This window comes from Poecilia reticulata, chromosome 14 (assembly GCF_904066995.2).
Source record: "Poecilia reticulata chromosome 14, P_reticulata-male-v2, whole genome shotgun sequence".
Taxonomy (NCBI): domain Eukaryota; kingdom Metazoa; phylum Chordata; class Actinopteri; order Cyprinodontiformes; family Poeciliidae; genus Poecilia; species Poecilia reticulata.
The window spans coordinates 26,575,716-26,595,169 of record NC_088843.1 but is presented as its reverse complement, the minus strand read 5'-3'; the positions used below and the strand labels follow the sequence as shown (position 1 = coordinate 26,595,169).

At 37.5% G+C, this 19,454-nt stretch overlaps 1 protein-coding gene across 4 annotated transcripts in view; it reads right to left on the bottom strand.

Annotated features, from left to right (window-relative positions):
- The window catches only part of sgcd (sarcoglycan, delta (dystrophin-associated glycoprotein)), a 275,605-nt gene that overhangs the window by 13,345 nt on the left and 242,806 nt on the right, over positions 1 to 19,454 (bottom strand). For 3 of the 4 annotated variants that reach the window (XM_008428447.3, XM_008428449.3, XM_008428446.3), the window contains one exon: positions 9,232 to 9,304. In XM_008428447.3, coding sequence (XP_008426669.1) covers positions 9,232 to 9,304 — 73 coding nt within the window. Of the gene's footprint in view, positions 1 to 4,652; positions 4,873 to 9,231; positions 9,305 to 19,454 lie in introns of those variants that run through there. The other variant, XM_081615943.1, reaches the window with a different exon arrangement.

The window sequence follows — 19,454 nt, the reverse complement described above, 5'->3', positions numbered from 1 at the left end:
TGTTATTTTTTAAATATGGACATAAGTGTACTAAATTACAAATTTAAATGACTTTGCAAGCTATCTGATTCTTATATTTCAGGGTCTACTGCTGGACTTTCTTGCCCCATAAAGCTCCAGATCTTGACAAAACTTTAAATGACTGAGTTGGTGCCTCAAAAAGAAGACAGAAAAGAAAGTGGACATTGGAAACTAAAATATTAGTTGCACTACTTCTAAAGTCCAAACATAAACATTAATTTAATGCTCTATACCAAAGTGGTATTTAGCAGAATGCTAATGCTAAAGCAATAAGTTCAACTAAGTCAATTTCTACCATATGTCAATGATGCAATGTGCTATATCGTCCTCTACATGTCAAAATTTTTATTCCACACCTACCTGTATAGTTGAGATTCAGGAAGTGATTCTTTCCAATAAACATTTCACACATTGTTTCAGTTTTATTGTTGTTACGTATCGCTAACTCGGTGAGATAATGCTGGGTAATCAGCCTTCACCTACTTCAAAATAAGAGCGTGAATACAACAGGCTGACTAATTGAAGAATTCTTAAAAGTTGATAGCCAAAGCTTCAAATAAACTCTATCCAACTGAAAGTTTACAGAACAGCCAAGTAAATGATCACTTTAGAATTTATCCACAAGTGCTAAATAAAAAGTTAGCTCTGCTTTTAGTATATTAGCTGGTTAGCAAAAGTGTGTTTTCTACTAACAAACTATTTGTTGAATTTTTCAGAAGATCATGCAGAAAATGATGTAAAAACACGTCATGGTGCTGAGTTTGATTTCTTAAGGTACATTTTCTTTGGATCAGCTGATAATGTGTGTCAACAAGTGGATAAAATATTTATGTCCATAACTGCACTATATATGCACCGTCTATTTAGCATGTCATTCATCATTTAATCTAAGACATCTGGTGATCATGTAGCAACTATGTCAATACACTTTGCTGCTCTACAAGTTTGTTCCTCCTCATCAGTCAGTCGCTTTCTTTGTTGTCTATAAGAAAATGTTTGAAAGCAAACAAAGCAGATTTGCTGTTAACATTCAGAGAAGCGTCTGCTGAAGAAAAGGCCTCCACGCTCTCATCTCCCCTTGTTCTTTAAGGTTCCTCCTCTGGGAGTCCGGCTGTGAATTCTCTCATTCATTTCCTCTTCGCGACCCACATGAATTTGATGCTTGTCTCTTTCTCTTTGTTTTTGTTTCTCCTCCATTTTCTTTAGTCTGTTTTTTATATCAAACAAAAAGCAAGCTTCAATCTCTCGTCTACCTGTTTTATTCGATGTTTCCAGTCTGTTCTACCTGGTGTAGGTTTATAGTTTATTTCCATGATGTCATCTGTGTTACTTTTACGACTGGCACAAGCTCATTTCCTCTCAGCGATCAATAAAGTTTCATCTTCCTTTCTGACCTGTTTTCTTCTCCGCTTTATTCCTCCTCTATATCAGTTTTTCCCGTCCTCTTCCCAGGCACGGCTTCGTATCTACAACCAGGATCAAAGGTTAATAACTTTCTGCACTTCTTCCTCATATTGTTCGTCTTCAGATAACGGTGAAAGGTTTTTAATGCTGCAGATACTGTAGATGTGCAGCATGTGAAACATGCAGCTTCAATGCTCCCTGCCTTTGGCTAAATGTGACTCCTTTCTCCTTGATCTGCACCCATTACCTGCACTGCAGGAACTCAGCAGTTCTGAAAGGATTTACATGTCACTATCGAAAAAATTGAATTGCATTTCACTGGAAATGCAATTATTTCCAGATTTTTGTTTGTTTCTCCTAACCCATTTTTGATCACCAAACACATTATATAAGCAAAAATATAACTTGAGTAAATGAAAAATGTAATTTTCAAAGAATAACTTCATAATAAACTGGTTGTGCAATCCTTAAAAATAAGTGATTTATTGTTGAAACTGGATTAATTTGAGATGTTTGATGCTTTGACTGAAAATATTTGAGCATTTTCAGTTCAGTTCTTGCTTTTGAAACATCTGAAAGTAAAACAATCGTTATCCAAAGTGAAAAAAACAACAAACACACTATATTTTCATCTATTTTCGTTTTACATTGAAATAAATGGAATTATTAAAAAGATGCTGTACTTGTATCGCTGCCCAGATTAGAAAACCAGGCAGAGACGTTGGAGTTGGGGATGTGATCTCCTTTTTCAACTCCTTTGAGGTTTGGGGTTGTAGTTTAGGTGTTATGTGAGCTTTGGAGATGCTAACCAGTTCTTCCCAGTTATACAATGCCTTGTTGCCATGGCTACGCATCATAACAAATGTCTGTCGATCAAACAGTAAGAGCAAAACTCCCTCCAGCTGCACAGCTTCCAAAAACAAGAGGGAAAAACAACAAGCAATGCCTCAACCTAAAAGAAATTAAGCTAAAGTCTACTTCCTAATAGAGTTAGGAATAAAGTGGTGAAGGTATTTAATGCAAGAAATAGGAATGTGGATGACAACGAGGGAAAGAGTGGGAAAAAGTGAAGAAAACTAGCTGAAAAGCAACATTTATTTAATCTGTGATTTGTGATGCAGCAGTCAGGTGTCATTGTTTGTAAAATAATCCGAAATGCTCTGTCTCCTGCTGTTGAGGTGTAGCGGAGAACAAAAACATGGAACGCTGCGTTTCCAGGGGTGAAAGTTGCCTTAAAGTTCTAACATTTAACAGGCTGTGAAAAATATTCCTGATATATTTATGACCTGTCGACCGTCCAGAAAACCTCAAGAGTTGTCACAACAGTTTATTCAGTTTCCAAGATTTCACCAATGATAAAGCGATATATTTTGGAAAACTGAACAGGAATGGACTGAGATCTTAGTTTATTTGAGTCTGGAAAAATACAGAAGTTAAATATTTTTAACGGATTTTGAAAAGCAAGTCAAATTATAGTGGAGGTAACACTTGCCAGAAATAAAGTATAGAAAGTGCTGCTAAACTGTTTTCCCTCTTGTGTTTGACTCAGCTTCATTTCTTAATTGATTTATCCAACAGGGAGGAATTTATCTGAGTCTGATATAATATGGAGCAAAAAACGGCTCTAGTCACTGAGAAAAGAAAACTCTCCAGACTGAGATACTGTCGGATTAACAACAGTTTTAAAAAGATTCTGAAAGTGAAAACTTTCTTTGTCCTTTACGCTCTTCTTAAGGAGGAAAATAACCTCAAGTCTTAGCTCAAGCAAAAGAAAGAAAGAAAGAAAAAAGACTTTCCGGTGCATGTTTGTCTTCCAGTTCATATTATGGCTTCACATATATTCCTTTAATCTGTGCTCAGAGTTAGTATGGAGATAAATCAAGCTGCGTTATCGAATTCAGCCATGCTGGAGTTTCACTTTCCCAAAGACGACTGACTGATGCAAGGACACATCCTGTTGACAAGAAAGACATTACCGCGCAGATGGATATGATGGCCACGGTTTCAATAAAAGAAGTGTCAGCTCTGGGTGGGACACGTGTTTTTATGTGCAAATGTCTGGTGTTATGATATTTTCAAATAGGATTTGGATGCTTGATTGCTACCTGCTATGGATTTGCAGAGATTTGAGAAAGATTAGATTTAAGCTACACTCCAATGAGCTTTCACGTCTTTCTTGACATAATTGGCCATTTTTCATCTTCAACTGGCTGGCTGGTGCCAAAGATGTACAAACCGAGGACAATGAAGGAAGAAAAACACAGTCGCATGGATGAAAACTGTCAAATTATATAGACGATGACGTGACAGGTGCTTTGGAGCGTTCACGAATTATCTGAACTTTATCAATGAAACTTTCTTCAGGCATTACGTGTTTGAAATGATCCCGCAAAGGAAAGCAGCAGTGATTGATGACGATCACATCATCGATCACCTCATCACTGAATCGTCATTGAAATGCTTTGTCTGTGAACCCTAAGGGCCAACACACACCGACAATAAAAACACGACAAAAAAGATGCTCCAATACGTTTTTGATTAAAAACCAGCAGGGCAGTGATCATTTTTATTTTGTTTTGTTATCTTTTATTGAACAATAAAAGCTTTACAGCATGGCTACAAATGAAGTAATATAGTGTAGCAGCATAAATGGTACGCTGCCACTTTAAGGCCAATTTTGGCTGCTGCATATAAGCAAGCCTTCACCTTTCATGAGGCTGCTGCGTTGTGACGTCAACTCCATCTTTTGTTTGTCGGCTTTAATAATAGTTATTAATGCTAATTGGTTTATCTGCTTAGCCTCCTTTGCTGCACCTCCAGTATCTGGACCGATCTGTCCGTTCATTTGTTTGCTGACAGGAAGATAAGGGCTAACGTGGCTAGGTAACATCTACCCCATGTAAACAAAATCTTCACATGGCATTTCTTACAGTTGCACTGCATCTAGGCGGAATTGGGGATCTGGTTATTTGGCAGTGCAGTAATTTATCAGGTCACAGGTAAGCAGCTGCTGCAAGTTATGTTTTTGTTAGCAGTTGTATTAATAATTTGCTCTATTCTTTTTAGCCTTCTGACTCTAATCAGCATTGCACCTGGAGTGACACTCGCTGTTTTGCTGACCTATAAATTGTTTTAAAAGACAAACCTGAACTTTCCCTGCTGCCAGGAGCATTGATGGCGCTACTAAGGGGATAACGTGCAACAATGTTGTGCTATTGTACCACTGTTTTACTCATACTGTTTCATTTTTTTGTCTTTCTTTTAGGGACTGAGGTTTCTATGGTGGCGGTGGTGACCCCTGGTGGCGGTGTCTTGTCTTGTGTGTTTTGTTGGAGCACCTTTTTCTTTGTTTTGCTGTGTTTTTGTAGTGTCCAGGGTGGTCCCTTTTTCTGCACTGGATGCTGTCCCCTTCCCTCACTACTTGCCCCATTGGTAAGCCTCAGTTTCCTTTGAAATGTAAACATTTTATTATAATCTTGTCAAATGCATTCACTGTTTTAACCATTCAATTTCAGAGAATTGGAAATAAAAAAAAACATATTTAAGTTTAATACGTTTTTGTAGAACTTTCTGAATCTTCTCTCCTCATTTCCAGCAGAACTTACCTGTGTCCTTATTGCATTACATTTTCCTGGAGTTATTCCAGTTGGCGTTGTTGGTCATTGTGACCTTTAATATTCTATATTTGGGTTCATAATAAAAACACCCACCACCAGGTTGCCACAATAGCAATTCAGATTTCCAAGGTGGTGGAATGCCGAATATCACATGTACAGAAAGAGCTTTCTGAATTAAGCACAGCACAGGACAGGTTATATATAATGTTCCATATCTTTATAAGGAAACGTTAAAGATGGGTTTTTTTTTTTTTTTGCTTAATTTCATCATATTGCTATCCACCTTGTGTCAGTAGCTGCATTTCCACTGACCATAAAATTGCACAAATTGGAATTGTGAAAATGATTTTGATGAAAGGAACCAAAACAATTTCAAAGACACTTTTGATAAAAGCACTAGGATGAGGTGATTTTTCTAACCATATTGAAACTTGTGTATTTTGCAAAACTGAAAGTGAAACTTTTTTTGCATCATGCCAGCTTCTATTACAACAATTTTGAGCTGGTATGATTCATTGTCTTACTGCACTGCTTCAAACAAACCAAAACCTTTTTGTTCCCCTCCTCACCTGTGATGGCAGTGCACAAAGAACCACTGAAGGAAACATCTGAAGACACTTCCTTCTTCACAAAATGTAAATAAAAATGGGGTGGTGTCAGATTTTAGCAGTTGTAGGATTTTCTTTTGTCATTGGTATGAGACCATGAGCCATTTCTCCCACTAGATCTAGACTCTTGCGCTAGTTTTCGTTGTAATTACATAGATCACCCTGCACTATAGTCTGGATAAGATTTATCTGATTCAGTAATTGTTTTGTTTCTACCAGTGAAAAAAGATTTGGTTTATCCTGTAACACCAGATCTGTTTTTATGCTGTTCATGGATTTTTCTATCAGTTTGTAAGACCTATCCTCTCTGCTGATGACTTTCTACAGATGAAAGCAGATTGGTTTCTGATTAAATTTGTTTCTACAGGTTACTGCATTTTGCTTGGCATTCACATATGCATCCAAAACCAGAGTTCACTTCAAGTGAACTGAGACCTGGGTTTTAAGGCAGACTAGAGTTTACTTTTATAGTCCGCTTTAGAGTTTGATTATGCATTCACCCATCCTCAAACCAAAACGACTTTCTAGATAAATGATCTAGAGTCGGGTTAGACGGGGCTGGTGTTAAAAGACTTGAACAGCCTTTCAACAGTGTGAATATGAAATAAATATTTTATTCTTTTTATATAATCAGGAAATATTTTAGACTTTATATTGTAATTGTCTAAGAAAACTACTAATTGACATGCAACAACACAAATATAGAGGCTGTAACTGCTTAGACACACTTCTCTTTAAAGTCCCACCGCTTCACTAGAACCTTCCTTCGATGTTTTATTATTCTCTCCACCCGAACATCCATCACATCTTTCTCTTTTTTTTCTTCTTCTCTGGGTTTCTGTTGCCCTGATTGACTGTCATCACAACTGACAGCACAGCCGAGAGAAAGATGATAAACAAGACATTTACATTAGAGAGATGTCCACACCTTACACTCGCTCATAAAACCTGCGCTGTAGGGGGAAAGAAGCGATGGAAAAAACCACACAGCAAGCCGAAGATGATTTGGAACTGCGCCTGTGCAAAAGCTTTTCCACCCTCAAAACGAATTTCACCAAAAATCTTTTCCTGTTATAGGAGGCAATAATTTGCCCAGAGAAAAAGTAGTGTATTCACATTATGAAAAGCATGGCTGCAAGCTGGTGTTAGGTTGGACATCGTTCACTCAAAGCAGAAACATGAAGGTGTGACCAGGCTGCTACAAAAAGAAAAACACCCTCATTGAGGGCAAACATAAACCAGGCCAATCTGATTACTACAGTTTTCTGTTTACCAGCTCCTAAAAACCAGGATTTATCCTATTCAGTAATTATTTTGTTTCTACCAGTGTAAACAGATTTGGCTTATCCTGAGACACTGGGTCCGTTTTTAATGGTGTTCATGGATTTGTTTCTTTCAGTATGTAAGATCTGTTGTCTCTGATGATGTTTCTACAAATGAAAGGTTTGTTTTGCTTTAAGAACCTCATATCCTGTGAAACAATTTGGAATGGTTGAATGCTGCAGACAGCTGGATTTGGACTTTTGTGAATGTTTTTCCAATATCAGTGATGTTTACAATCAGCTTGATGTTGTTTCAGGTGATAACTAAAGCTAAGTTCTCAGTGAGCCCTGTATCAAGTTAAAAACAATGATGACATAACGTTTTGGTTTGGTCTGCCTTTTTTCCTCCGCTGTAGCTATTTTATGTGTCTGTTTAGTCACTGCTCATATCTTATCTACTTTTGCATCTCGGTGATAAGGGTTTTGTTGCTAAAATGTCCACAGTTTTGATTTAGAAACAACAGGCTCTTGATAAACAGGGAAGAGGAAACACACAAGGATAAAACATCTGTTTTCAAAGATGAACCCATTGATCTCACAGATACACAACTCTGGCTCCAACAAACCGGGATCGTTACAGAGTGTTAAACACCCATGACAAAAAGCTGATTTTACACACTTCACTGATTCGCATATTCAGCCTTCTTCTCAGGTTAGACATTTCAGTTAACCGGAAGGTGTGAAAATCTGCAGCTGAGTGAAATATGAACTGTTTATGAACCAAAAACATTTGTGAGTTATTGCTGTTAAGTTATTTATGTCTATGTGGGACTTATTGCCAACAAGATTAAGCTTATAAACAGTTTTGGCTCAAATATCACATCAAACTGATGGGAATAAAAGATTAAGCAGCCAACTAAAGTGGTAATTTAATTGGCTGTGTGTTTGATATAAGTCATAAAGACAACGGCTTGCTAAAAATTTAATTTATAACTGAACCAAGGCAAAGAAAAAACAAAACTCCACGATAAAAAAAGCATCTTGAAAACAACAGCAATCAGTCTTGTAATTTTACACCACCATTTTTTTCTGCCTGTGTCGTTACTGCTGTCAAACTATTTTTACTGTTTGAAAGCAATATTCTCTCCTGTAATGGACAATCTGGAGTGACAAATGAGGCTCAGCAGCTAAGTTTTCATTTCTTGAAATTCACACTGCAGGAGTCAACATCACGTCAGCATACTTTATGCTGCTTTGTGCCTGTTTTACATCAACAATACATTCTTTTTAAATGTGGTGTATTATGCTTTATTTTTGGTTGTTTTCATGGTCTCACTGGATACAAGTCTGAAGCTATAACTACTGAGTTACTGGCCCCTCAAAAGAAAGCATTGACCCCATGAAAGACTAACTTAATGTCTATTAATTGTGTTTTCCTCTGGTTCAATAGCCCAGAAAAGAAATATTGAGTTCATTAGAACAGAAAATGAATAAAGTAGCTAATCACTACTCCATTCAGTGTGAAATAATGCTGCAGTGTTCATGCATCTTGTAAAAGTCCTGTAGCCCTTCATAGACGAAGGGAACATGATGGTCTGCAGTCGTTTCTGAAGAGTTGTACAACATGTTAGTCATATAAACAGATAGAAAAAATGGAGCAAATTTCCATCAATAAACTCAGAAAATTTTAGATAGAGCTTAACATTTTTTGCAAACAGTTTATGAGAAAAATTGTTAATTTCACACACTTAAAACAAAATTGGAAATTTTCTGAGTTTAATTTTTATTTGAATTTTGAAGATCAGAAAGTTTTCAAAAGTAAAAAAATCAAAAATCAAAAACCAATAATTTTTTTATCTAGTTTCTAAAACAAATATTTTAGTCCACTTGAATTAAGACAACAATAACTTAAAGTAACTGTTCAGCAAGATAAATCTACTCGTTTTAAATCAATAGATACAAGCAGTACTCCATTGGCAGATTTTTGTCAATTAAGACAGGAAATATAATGTTATTATACATGGAAAAAAATCAATATTCAAGAATGATTGACTTAAAGAATCTCCTTGTTCTTGTTGAAAAGTTAATTTTGTCTTATTTTACATGTAATAAAATATTTGCACTAGAAGCTAGACAAAAATACTTTGTAAGATGTTGTGCTTTTGCAGTGTAGTTTCCTAATTAACAGAATTGGTAATGTATTCAGTGTGTTTTATTTTAATCTGTTTTGTATCTTTATAACCTTTAATTATTTGTTTAGAATTGTTTTATGTTAATTAGTGTAAAAGAATCCGGTCTTTGAGCAGAGCTCTGACTCACCGTAGCTCTTTGAACGGCTCGGCCCTGACATGCGGCGTCTCCACAGATTTGCTGAACACTGCTCCTTCGGCCCCTGAAATCACAGAACAGAAAGTCAGACAGAAGGTTGCATCAATTGAAACCACAAACCCCTTCTGTCCAATCAATGGACATAATCTGTGAGACTCCGCCAATCTATACGGCTCTAGTCGGAGTGCACAGCGGCCCTCGGCTCGCCTCACAACAAGAAGGGAGAATGCTCTTACTAGATAATATGAGGGTCAACATTTTAAAGAAAACGGCAACATTTTGAAAGAAAGTTGGTCTACAAGGCTTCTCTTATTACAGCGTTTTTCTTGCTGGTAGTCAGTAAGATGACTACCAGCAAAACAAGGAATCAAATATATCATAAAAACACAGAGGATCTGTTTATTTAAAGTTATCCTTCTTTTATTCCATGCAAATTGTTAGATAACCAGTTGATATTTTAAGGTGTTTCTAATGTTGTATAAAACAAGCATAAATGGTTAAATGCAAAAATCTGCAGAATATGTCGTTTTTTTACATGAGTAATCACTACACTGCAAAAACAAAATCCAATTAAGCATTTTTGGTTTAGTTTTTAGTTCAAATATCTCAGTACACACTAAGTAAGACAGAACTAACATACAAGTAACTTTTCCGCAAAATAAACAAGAGCTTGTTTTATGTCAGTAATTTCTTAATCGAGTGGAAATTATAGTTTTTATTAATATTTAAGGATTACTGACTTAAAACAAGCTAGTATGTGTAGCTGAAAAAGTTACATGAGTTAGTTTTGTCTTATTCCAAGTAGGCTAAGATATTTGTTCAAAATCACTTGTCCTATCAACAAACTGGAAAAAAGATTTTTTTTCAGCCATTGCTTTCATCTTACCACTCTTCCCTACCACAGGACGAAAAGTGGGATTTTTGACAGCTATTGACACCTAGTTCTGCCGTGCGCATGGAGATTGAGGGCTTTCAGCAAGAGGTTTTTGTCAGAGTGGAAAATGATAGAGCACTGCCAAAAATGGTCAAAAACGCTGTGTGTCCGTGTTCCCCTATCACTCCCCTCCCCTTGTGCCTAGCAGAGGTTTTCGTATTTAAATAAAGTTGCTGAGAGCCATGCAAATGCAAATCAACTGTTGAGCACCGACTTTTGACTCTCATTGGCCTGTTGTAGCTAATCCATTTTACCTTCTGTTCACCTGTTTACTAGACCCAGGAACTGGCCAAAACCCCTCAGTGTTATTAATTGAGAAATAATGAGATTAAAGTATAAAACAGGCATTAATGCTGAAAATGTTCTTATTTTCGCAATTAAATAATGATTAATACTGAATAATATGTATTGGATACATGTTTATATGTATGTATGTATGTATGTATATATATATATATATATATATATATATATATATATATATATATATATATATACCCATTCCCCCGGCCCCGACACACAAAACAAAATACGTTGCGGTATTCTGATGTAATTATATTAGCTGTGTTACCACCCCCACACCACTAGAGTCAGTAGCAACCCCGAAAAGATGCGACTAAGGAGCAGATTTAGACTATAGAATTTGGTAAAAACGTTGAGTTTTGCTGAAAGACACAAGCTCAAATCCATGAGTGGAACTACTTCAATCAGGGCTCCTCCGCAGCACTGATTGGTTAAGCAATGTAACGTGATCCTCTGGAGCAAGAGATGGCAAAGCGGGGCGTCACCACGACTTTACACAAGTGTGTCTTTACCTCCGCGGCAGAGGCTCCGCCGAACCCCTGAGACCGACTCACCGGACCCCTGGGGTTCGATCAAACCCAGGTTAAGAACCACTGATATATATTTATGTTTTTCAGCTGACAAGTTCTAGCTTCAGAGTGATTCAGCAGCTGAAATCGAGTCCAAAATCCGATGTGAGATTCATCCGTGCTGCAGTGAATCTGTCTCTCTTTAAATATATCTCCCTCTTCTTCCTCACATCGTGTCTTTATGAAACTTTCAAAACAAAAACGGAAGATTTGGGATGTATCTTACTAGTGAAAGAATTACATATAAATAATAGTCTTTACCACCTGTGTAAACTTTGCTGGTGAATGTTATAACACATAATATAAGTTGTATAATATGTGTTACATTGTTTCATTTCTAATATAGGCTATTGTGTCAGATAATCTAAGTCAATGTTAGAGAATATTTATTTATTTTTTTAGATTTACAGAATCTCAGTTAGCCTTCATACCGGGGCTGAACCCAGTATTACACCAAGCTAATATTAGCTGGTATCTCGCCAGTGGACATAAATACAGTAAAGTAATATTCCAATCACAATATATACACAATAATACGTCCATCTTACTTGTAAAATGTTGTCTGTGGAGCCCTCACATCATTAGTCCATCTATCAGAACAACAATATCCCTCAGTGCTGAGGCATTTTCTGCTGTTTTGATTGAGCAAAGTAGGAGGGACGACCGCTCCAAGATGGCCGCCGTATTTCCTGCGCCGGAGCAGCCAATGCGGGGTCTACTCTTATATCATGACTGTGGTTAACACACCTCCCGCCTGCCCGCTCCCCCGCACCTCCACTCCCCCCTCCTGGGATTCCGCAATCGACAGATTTCGACTCCCGTGAGTCATGAGACACTGAAAATGCAGACTGTCGATTGCTGTCGATATCTGTCGCTCACGAGCTGCGTTCACGTCAGTATACAGGGTCAAAAATCCCACTTTTCGTCCTGTGTACATTCATGCTTATCCGCAACAAATAGTTGTAATTTTGACAGATTACCCTTTTAATTATCGGACATTTTTTATCAGAAAACTGAGAATTTGAGGATTATTTCAATAATTGTTGTGCATTTAGGACATGAACAGTAAAATAAAAAAATACTTTTACCGTCAGTGACATTGAACTCCGGTGATGACTTTCAACTCTAGAGCTCTGCAAACTGAGTCTAACTTCAACTATTACTCCTCTCTTGTTTTGCTTGATTGCAAAGAGGCACAATATAACAGCACTGAAGAAAAACAAAACACACACAGAAGGTAATTGGCTGGACCTTCACCCCGAGGCTCTGATTGACTGTAGTGCCAGTGCAGGCGCCGCTTGGGGTAAACCCAACCGTTCAGTCACATCAAATCAACTAAGCATCAAGTGCAGATCAATAGCCATGACTAAATGCAATTCAAAGCGTTTTGAGCGGCTGCTGGGAGTCCAAGCAGCCATTGTTCAATAACACATTAAAATCTTCAACAGTAAGCACGATGGAGAACCAAACTCTCAAATGTGTTGAACAGTAATTTTTGTCACGTTTCCTCAATTCGCAGATTAAACGGGAATTTAGTCCGACTAAATTCCCATCACAACATGTCATTTTCCCGACCTCATCATTTTTACACTGTGCTTAAAGGAGGGTGACAAAAAAAGAATTCTGTTAAATGAAGCCACGGACTTCCTTATTTGGTCATTCTCTTTTATTCTTCCATTTGGGTTTCAACTGCTTCTAAAAACTGAACAAGCACTTAAAACAACCAACAAGCTGTTATTTGGTAATAAATTAATACATTTTGTGGTGCCAGGAAAACGAGCCATTTCAAAAACATTTCAAATGTAATGTCACAAATCTTCAAAGCCCAGTCCCGTCACCTAGCAAATGAAGTGGACGTAGAACATGTTTTGACAAGACCATAGACCTATTCTGCCCTGTTCAAGGAAACATAATAGTTCACCTTTACATAAAAATGGACTTAAAAAGACAAATATGCAAAAATATGTTAAAGTTTTGGATCAACAATCATTTACACATTTACCTTAAAAAAAATCTGACTACTTTATTGGTGAACTAAAGTATTACATATTAGCTTACTGTTGAGCAAGTAGGATTAGTCAAAAATTCCTCACGGGGGTGGGGGGTAGCTCGAGGGTGCCACAGAGAGCAAATTTTATTTTTGAAATTTAATGAACATAACTACATGCTTTATTTTTTGGAAAATTTACTCCTTTGCTGCAAGCAAAATGCATAAAAACTTATTTTATACTGACAACACCTGGACTGAAGCGCTTCTGGCAGAACAAGTCTGACATATTTTGTTATTCTTTAATTAAACAGGTGTTTAATGGTTGACTTTCTCTGAACACCGGGGATATTTACAGTCTCCTTCGGGGCGAGCTTTTCATAACGCAGATAAACCTATCAAAAACAGGGAAATATAAAACATCTCTATGCAAATTCATGTTCTCGCTCACCCATGTGGAATAGATAACTCTCTCCTTAATCACCCCTACAGGTGGAGCCACTTCTGTTCCTCTTTTAAATAGACTGAGCTAATTTTTGAAAAACGCCTCGTCAGTACAAGATGTAAATCAGATAGAACAAGGTATGGCTGGTTAATATTTATTTTACAGTACTATAATTGACCATATAGTGTGAAAAAAGGCAACCGTTAAGTGTCAGATCTTTTCAATTAATGTTTAAAAAGTAACATTTCAGAGAAGCTTTTGACAAGCTGAGATAACATTTAAATTATATGCTGCTTGCTCACTCAGAAATAGATTAAGAGGGAAATAGATTAAGAGGGAAATAACACTCTGTGGTGTTTGTATGCATAGATCATATTTTTATTGGTGGTAGCATCCTAAAACAATAAGTGTAGGCTTTTACTGCGGTGGTCAGACAGCAACAAAATTGATTTAGATTTGAGTGTGTATGATCACACCATCTGCATTTTTTTTTAAATGACAAAAAACAATTATATTTGATATTTTTAATTAACAGTCCCTTAACTACTGACCACTTGTTTGGCATTTTGTGCACAAAAGACATAACTTAAAATCAATTTGACTCTGCCTTGAAATTGGGTCTCTGTCTCTTTAAGAATGTCCTACCCTTTCCAACACCCCCTTCAGCATGTCATCAAAACAATGCTTCCCCATGATGCCATTTACAACTGTTCTTAGGAGCTAACAGTCATCTGTTTCTCTGCCATTAACACATTTAAGAAAAAAAAAACTTTATTTAGAAAGCGACAATGTACAGCTCAGACATAAATGTCACAATTTGATGTGGTGTATCAGATTATATCATAAACTAATTCATATCTGCAGTCCCTTTACAGGTTAGTTAGCAGCATGTTCTTGATTGACAGTGCTAAGACCCTCTTCCTGGCTCTGATTGGTTGTTTTTGGTCGAGAGTGGTGCATTTCTTCACATGGCAACATGAACTCAGGGAGGTGGAGGAGATCAAACTTTTCACAGATTATCTGTCATGACATGATGATAGCTCTAACAACTATGTAAAAACACTTATTTTTTATTTCATATAAAAGTTACTTCTCGCAGCTTTAAGGCCAGATCAGTTTATGAAAGTGAGAACACAGATGTTCAGCTCAACTTAAAATTTGTCCATAATCAGACTCCTCCACCAGTGAAAATGCAGATATTTTCAGCTCCGCTGCCTGGTGGAGAAGCATTCAAAGGCAGGGGAACGAAACGGCTCCATTCATGTGCACCTCCGGTGAATAAAGTGTGATTTATCTGATCATCTGGATCACACGGTGCACATGAATAGCGAGCAGGAAGCAGCAATACGTCACAGCTCTGACATGTTGGTGGAGCGTTTGGGGCGGAGGGTCGGGATGAGAAAATAAACGATGCCGTTAAAGATTAATGCGAGCGCCAGAGCAGCTGTGTGTCCATGTGAATCCATGTCCGTGTCGAGGTGTTTATGAGGTAGTACTCCGAGCAGGACCAGATATCATCAGCTGAGGCTTGAAGTATCTCAGAGGTGATGAAATACAGAGACATACACGCCACAAAAGAAACTCCCTGCAGGAATAATCTCGGTGATTGGTTGAGGCGGTAGACATGCATGAGCGACACTGACTGAATACCAAAAGCCTTTGTTTATCTGCCGGCATTCATGAGCGCACAATCACATAATTCTGACATTTTACCATTGTTACATGAACATTCCCCCTCCCGTTCTCAGAGACTGTGGAAAAAAAAACACACATACTTGGATATATTTGTATTTTAAGCAGCCAATTTATGGTGGATTAAAGGTAATGGCAGCTTGTACCAGCTGTGTTTGCCAGCTGTAATAATTAATAACAAAACACTTGTCTTCCATCCTGGTTTGAGTCAAAAGCCAAAACGAAACGTGCCAAGAAGAAGAAATATAAATAAATGGTGTTGGTAGAAAGCCAATTATGCATTGAATCATAACAGTGAACTGTTGACTGAAGAAGAATGGCGTCTAAGCAGACGTTGTAGATCAGTTTGACACTAACTGCTGTTGCAGAGCCTACAGTTTGGTCTCTGGCCATCGTCGTCTTTCTGTCTTTTGGAGCTGAAACTGATGGAGTGCAAATACTGAGAACTTGAGGAGACTTTCCACCCATTACTGGAGCAGATTAAACACCACATTAAATTAGGTAAGCCTGTTAAGCTTCCTGCTGTAGTTTAGCTCTTTTCACATTTTACTACATTTCCCCGAAACCTCAGGTCTTCTGACACAAGGCACTCCTTCTTTCTCCACAATTCAAACTACAGGTCACACTTCTGAAAGGCTTTATCTCCTGAGTAGGCAGATCAAATTGGTCAAATTGGTGAATGTTTCATTGGTCACTAAATCAATCCTAGACTCTGATGCTCAGAGGAAAGAATATAGAGTAAAATGAATAATGCATCTCTGAGGAAGTCAGCAGCTGAAGAGAGACTGAGTGAATGTAACAAAAATATCAAGTTGGATGAAAGAGGAAAATGAAAAACAACAGATCTGAGCGCAGACTGTTTATCAATCAAAAAGAACATCAACAATTTCGTCCGTCTGTCCGTCCATCAATACAGTACTAATATTTCCAAATAGGCCAACATAGGAGTTGGTCTAGAAAAGCACAAAATTTCAACATTAAAAAGTGAAGTGGAAAATTAAATAGAAGCAAAATATCATCTAAAAATTATTTACCAGATTTTATTAATATCCCTTTCAAAATTCAAAAAATGACTTTTTTATTTTAGGAATTAAAAAACCCCACCTTCTACCCCGAAAACCCTAAAGATGATAAAAGTCAATGTTGCTTGAATTTAGGCCACCTTGGGTTGATGTTTATACACTGTACTACAGCTGTCCTGGATTTTAATGCACATTGTCGACACAAACACAAAAACTATTTGATCATTTCTGAATTTTAATGTGTGCCCTGCATGTGGCAGCAGGGTTATCATTAGCAGTCAAAGAGAGTTTTGCAGTTAGAAGCTTGCAGTAAACAACACAGAGATGCAAGAAGATGATTTGAGGAATAAGGACAGCCATCAGGAATTCAATGTCCACTAATCCCCAGAGGTACAACCCCCCCGACTGATTATCATGTCAGGGACCAGTAACCTTTCAAAGAAAGTCCACACTCCACTACCACTTCTCTGCTAGGAGCTCAGCAAATCTGTGCAGCTTCAGGTTTTCAACCATGAAATTATGACCGCTGACTAGACGTTTGGCTGCGTGAAACCCACTCTACTCCTGTCAGAGGAAATTCGACTCTCCACGCTGCTAGATAAAAAACGATTTGTGATGATCACTGTGTTCCGCACTGATTTGGGGATGAAGGGTAATTTTCTGTCATGGTGTACCCAATTTCCCTCAATCTGTCTCAACCATCTCTGCTGAAACTTGTAACTGTCTTGATTTCCCTGAAAGGGCCTGAGAAGGCAGGGAGGAAAGGTTCAGTTTAGATGAATGAAAACAAAAAGCAAGAGTCAAGTCCTCAATAAATCTTTCAGAACAGACAAATACAGAAGTTTATTCAAATTAAATAATAATAAATACATGAAATAATCCAGTTGTATTGACTTGTATTCTTGTTGACTTGAGAAAAAATATGTCAAATTAGATTAGTTTAAAGTGATATCACAATGTTATATTATTATATTTTATTCTCTGATATATTTTATTTTAATATGTATTTTATATTATGTAAATTAAAGTTCATTCAAGTATGCAAGATATATGTCTGGTCAGATGTTTAACATTGTTTAGGTTTTATTTGGATCATTTAGATTTAATTCTGTAAGATGAGTTACTCAACATTGAGGAACTGAGATAATGGTACTTGAGCTAACATTTTATGAAGAGTTAAAGACCTTAACGTAGCAATTGAAAGATTAAACAAAGTCAACTGAGATATAATCTAAAAGCAGCTAAGCTAACAGGCAAATAAGAGCTGTACAAAAGAAGGTTTTTAGACAATGAAAAGTTTAACTAAAGGCTAATGGTGACATGATCTAAGGGCTAACGAAGACTTGTGCTAAAGGCCAACAGGGACTTGTGCTAAAAGCTACCAGAAATTGAGCAAAGGGTAATGCAGATTTGAGCTACAAACTAGAAGAGAGTTGAACTATCTGCCAACAGAGGGCATGAATATGAATATTATCAATAATTAAGAGGTGAGAATATAGACAACAAAGAGTTTAGTTTTTGGAGAGCTAGGCTAATGGTTAAATGGAGTTGAGCTCAAGGCTAATGAAGCATTGAGATAAAAGAAATGGTAGTTGAGTTAAAGGCTAATGGAGAGTTAAGCTAAAGGCTAGCAGAGACTTGAGCTAAAGGCTAACAGAGACTTCAGTTAAAGGTGAATGGAGATTTGACCAAAGGGCTAGCAGAGAGTTGAACTATCAGCCAACAGAGAGTAAAGACATTGACTTCTGAATATTTGATATAATGAAGAGATGACAATACAGTCAACAGAGCGCTTCTGGAAAGCTAGGCTAATGGTTGAAGGGGAGATGAGCTTGAGGCTAATGAAGAATTGAGCTAAAAGCAAATGGTAGAGTTAAAGGCTAATGGAGATCTAAAGGCTAGAGTATAAATTAGCTAATGGCAAATGGGAATTTCAGCTTTTAGAAAACAGAGAGCCAATAGATAATTTAAAAATGGCTATTAGAGGGATAAGATATAAGCAAAAGGATTGTACAGCTTTTCCAATAAATCACAGATCTGATGGTCAAATTTATTTACGCTCAGTAGAAATCTGGACCAATGCAGTAATAACAGAGATTTGATGCAAACAACGATGGATAACTAAGAAAAATAAATTAGAGAGTCAATCTGCAGCACAATATATCCTGAAAACCTGGATAACTAAGAGGAAAATACAACCAAGAACAGAAGAGCTGACCTGCCCACTCTGGAGACCAGTTATCACAACAAAACTGCAAAGACCTCGAGGTGAGTTTATAACTTTCTGAAGACAAAGAGTCCTGCGTCCCATAACCCTGCAGGCCCAGAAGGTTCAATATTCACCCATTTAATATTTTTTCCCTCTGCTCCCTATTACCCTCCTCTCACTTTCCATCATTTCCCATGCTCATTCTCTGCTGCAGAGTCTATAATATTCTCCTCTTTTAGTATTTCAGTCAGACTGGAGGTGTAGCTAGCAGCCCTTTCTAATAAATAGCCATTGCTCCATACTGAGACACTTTGCCCTTTTTCTCTTCTCAACAGCAGGCTGTAAGGAAATCAGCAGCTTTTATAAAGAGGGGCAATTCTCCACCTCAACAGTAAGCTTAAGCTGCCAAACAGTGTGCAAAAAGCAGATTACTGAAAGTAAAAAGAGAGTTCAAAGATGAGAAAAAAGGAGTAAGGCAGTCCCAGTTTGAGTTGAATCTTTCTCATGCTGCATGTATCTAGTGGCAGCATCTCCCACATTGCAGGTAAATATGAATAATTTACCCGCGGTCATCGTATCCCTCCTCTGCTCCTGCTCTCTCTTTTCATATTGCCTTGGGATGCTGACAAAGCATGAAGCTTGACAGCGATCGGGACAAAAGCAAGTGACTTTATATCAATCCTCTGAGTTTCAGCAGTGATACACAACTCCATCATCCAACCTAGCCAGCACCAAGTGACAAGCTGTCATCCCGAGTTGAATAATACAGGCAAACAACAAGCGGCTATAGCCAACACTTCCAGGAGGCAGAGCAACTTATTTCACAGGATTATGATACCTTTTTTATGTGCCAACAAGTCATGGCACTGAAGTCTGTAGGAGAAATGAGATATTTTTCAAACCAAAATCTGGCTGTGGGGAACATCAAGGCCCAGTCATCATTAGCTGTGTGTTAGTCATTTGGGCCAGCATGTGTTTTTATCCAGCTGAAAACGGATAAATTATCTGACCAAGCAATTATGATCTGAGTCCATCCCTCAAAATATTGTGAAA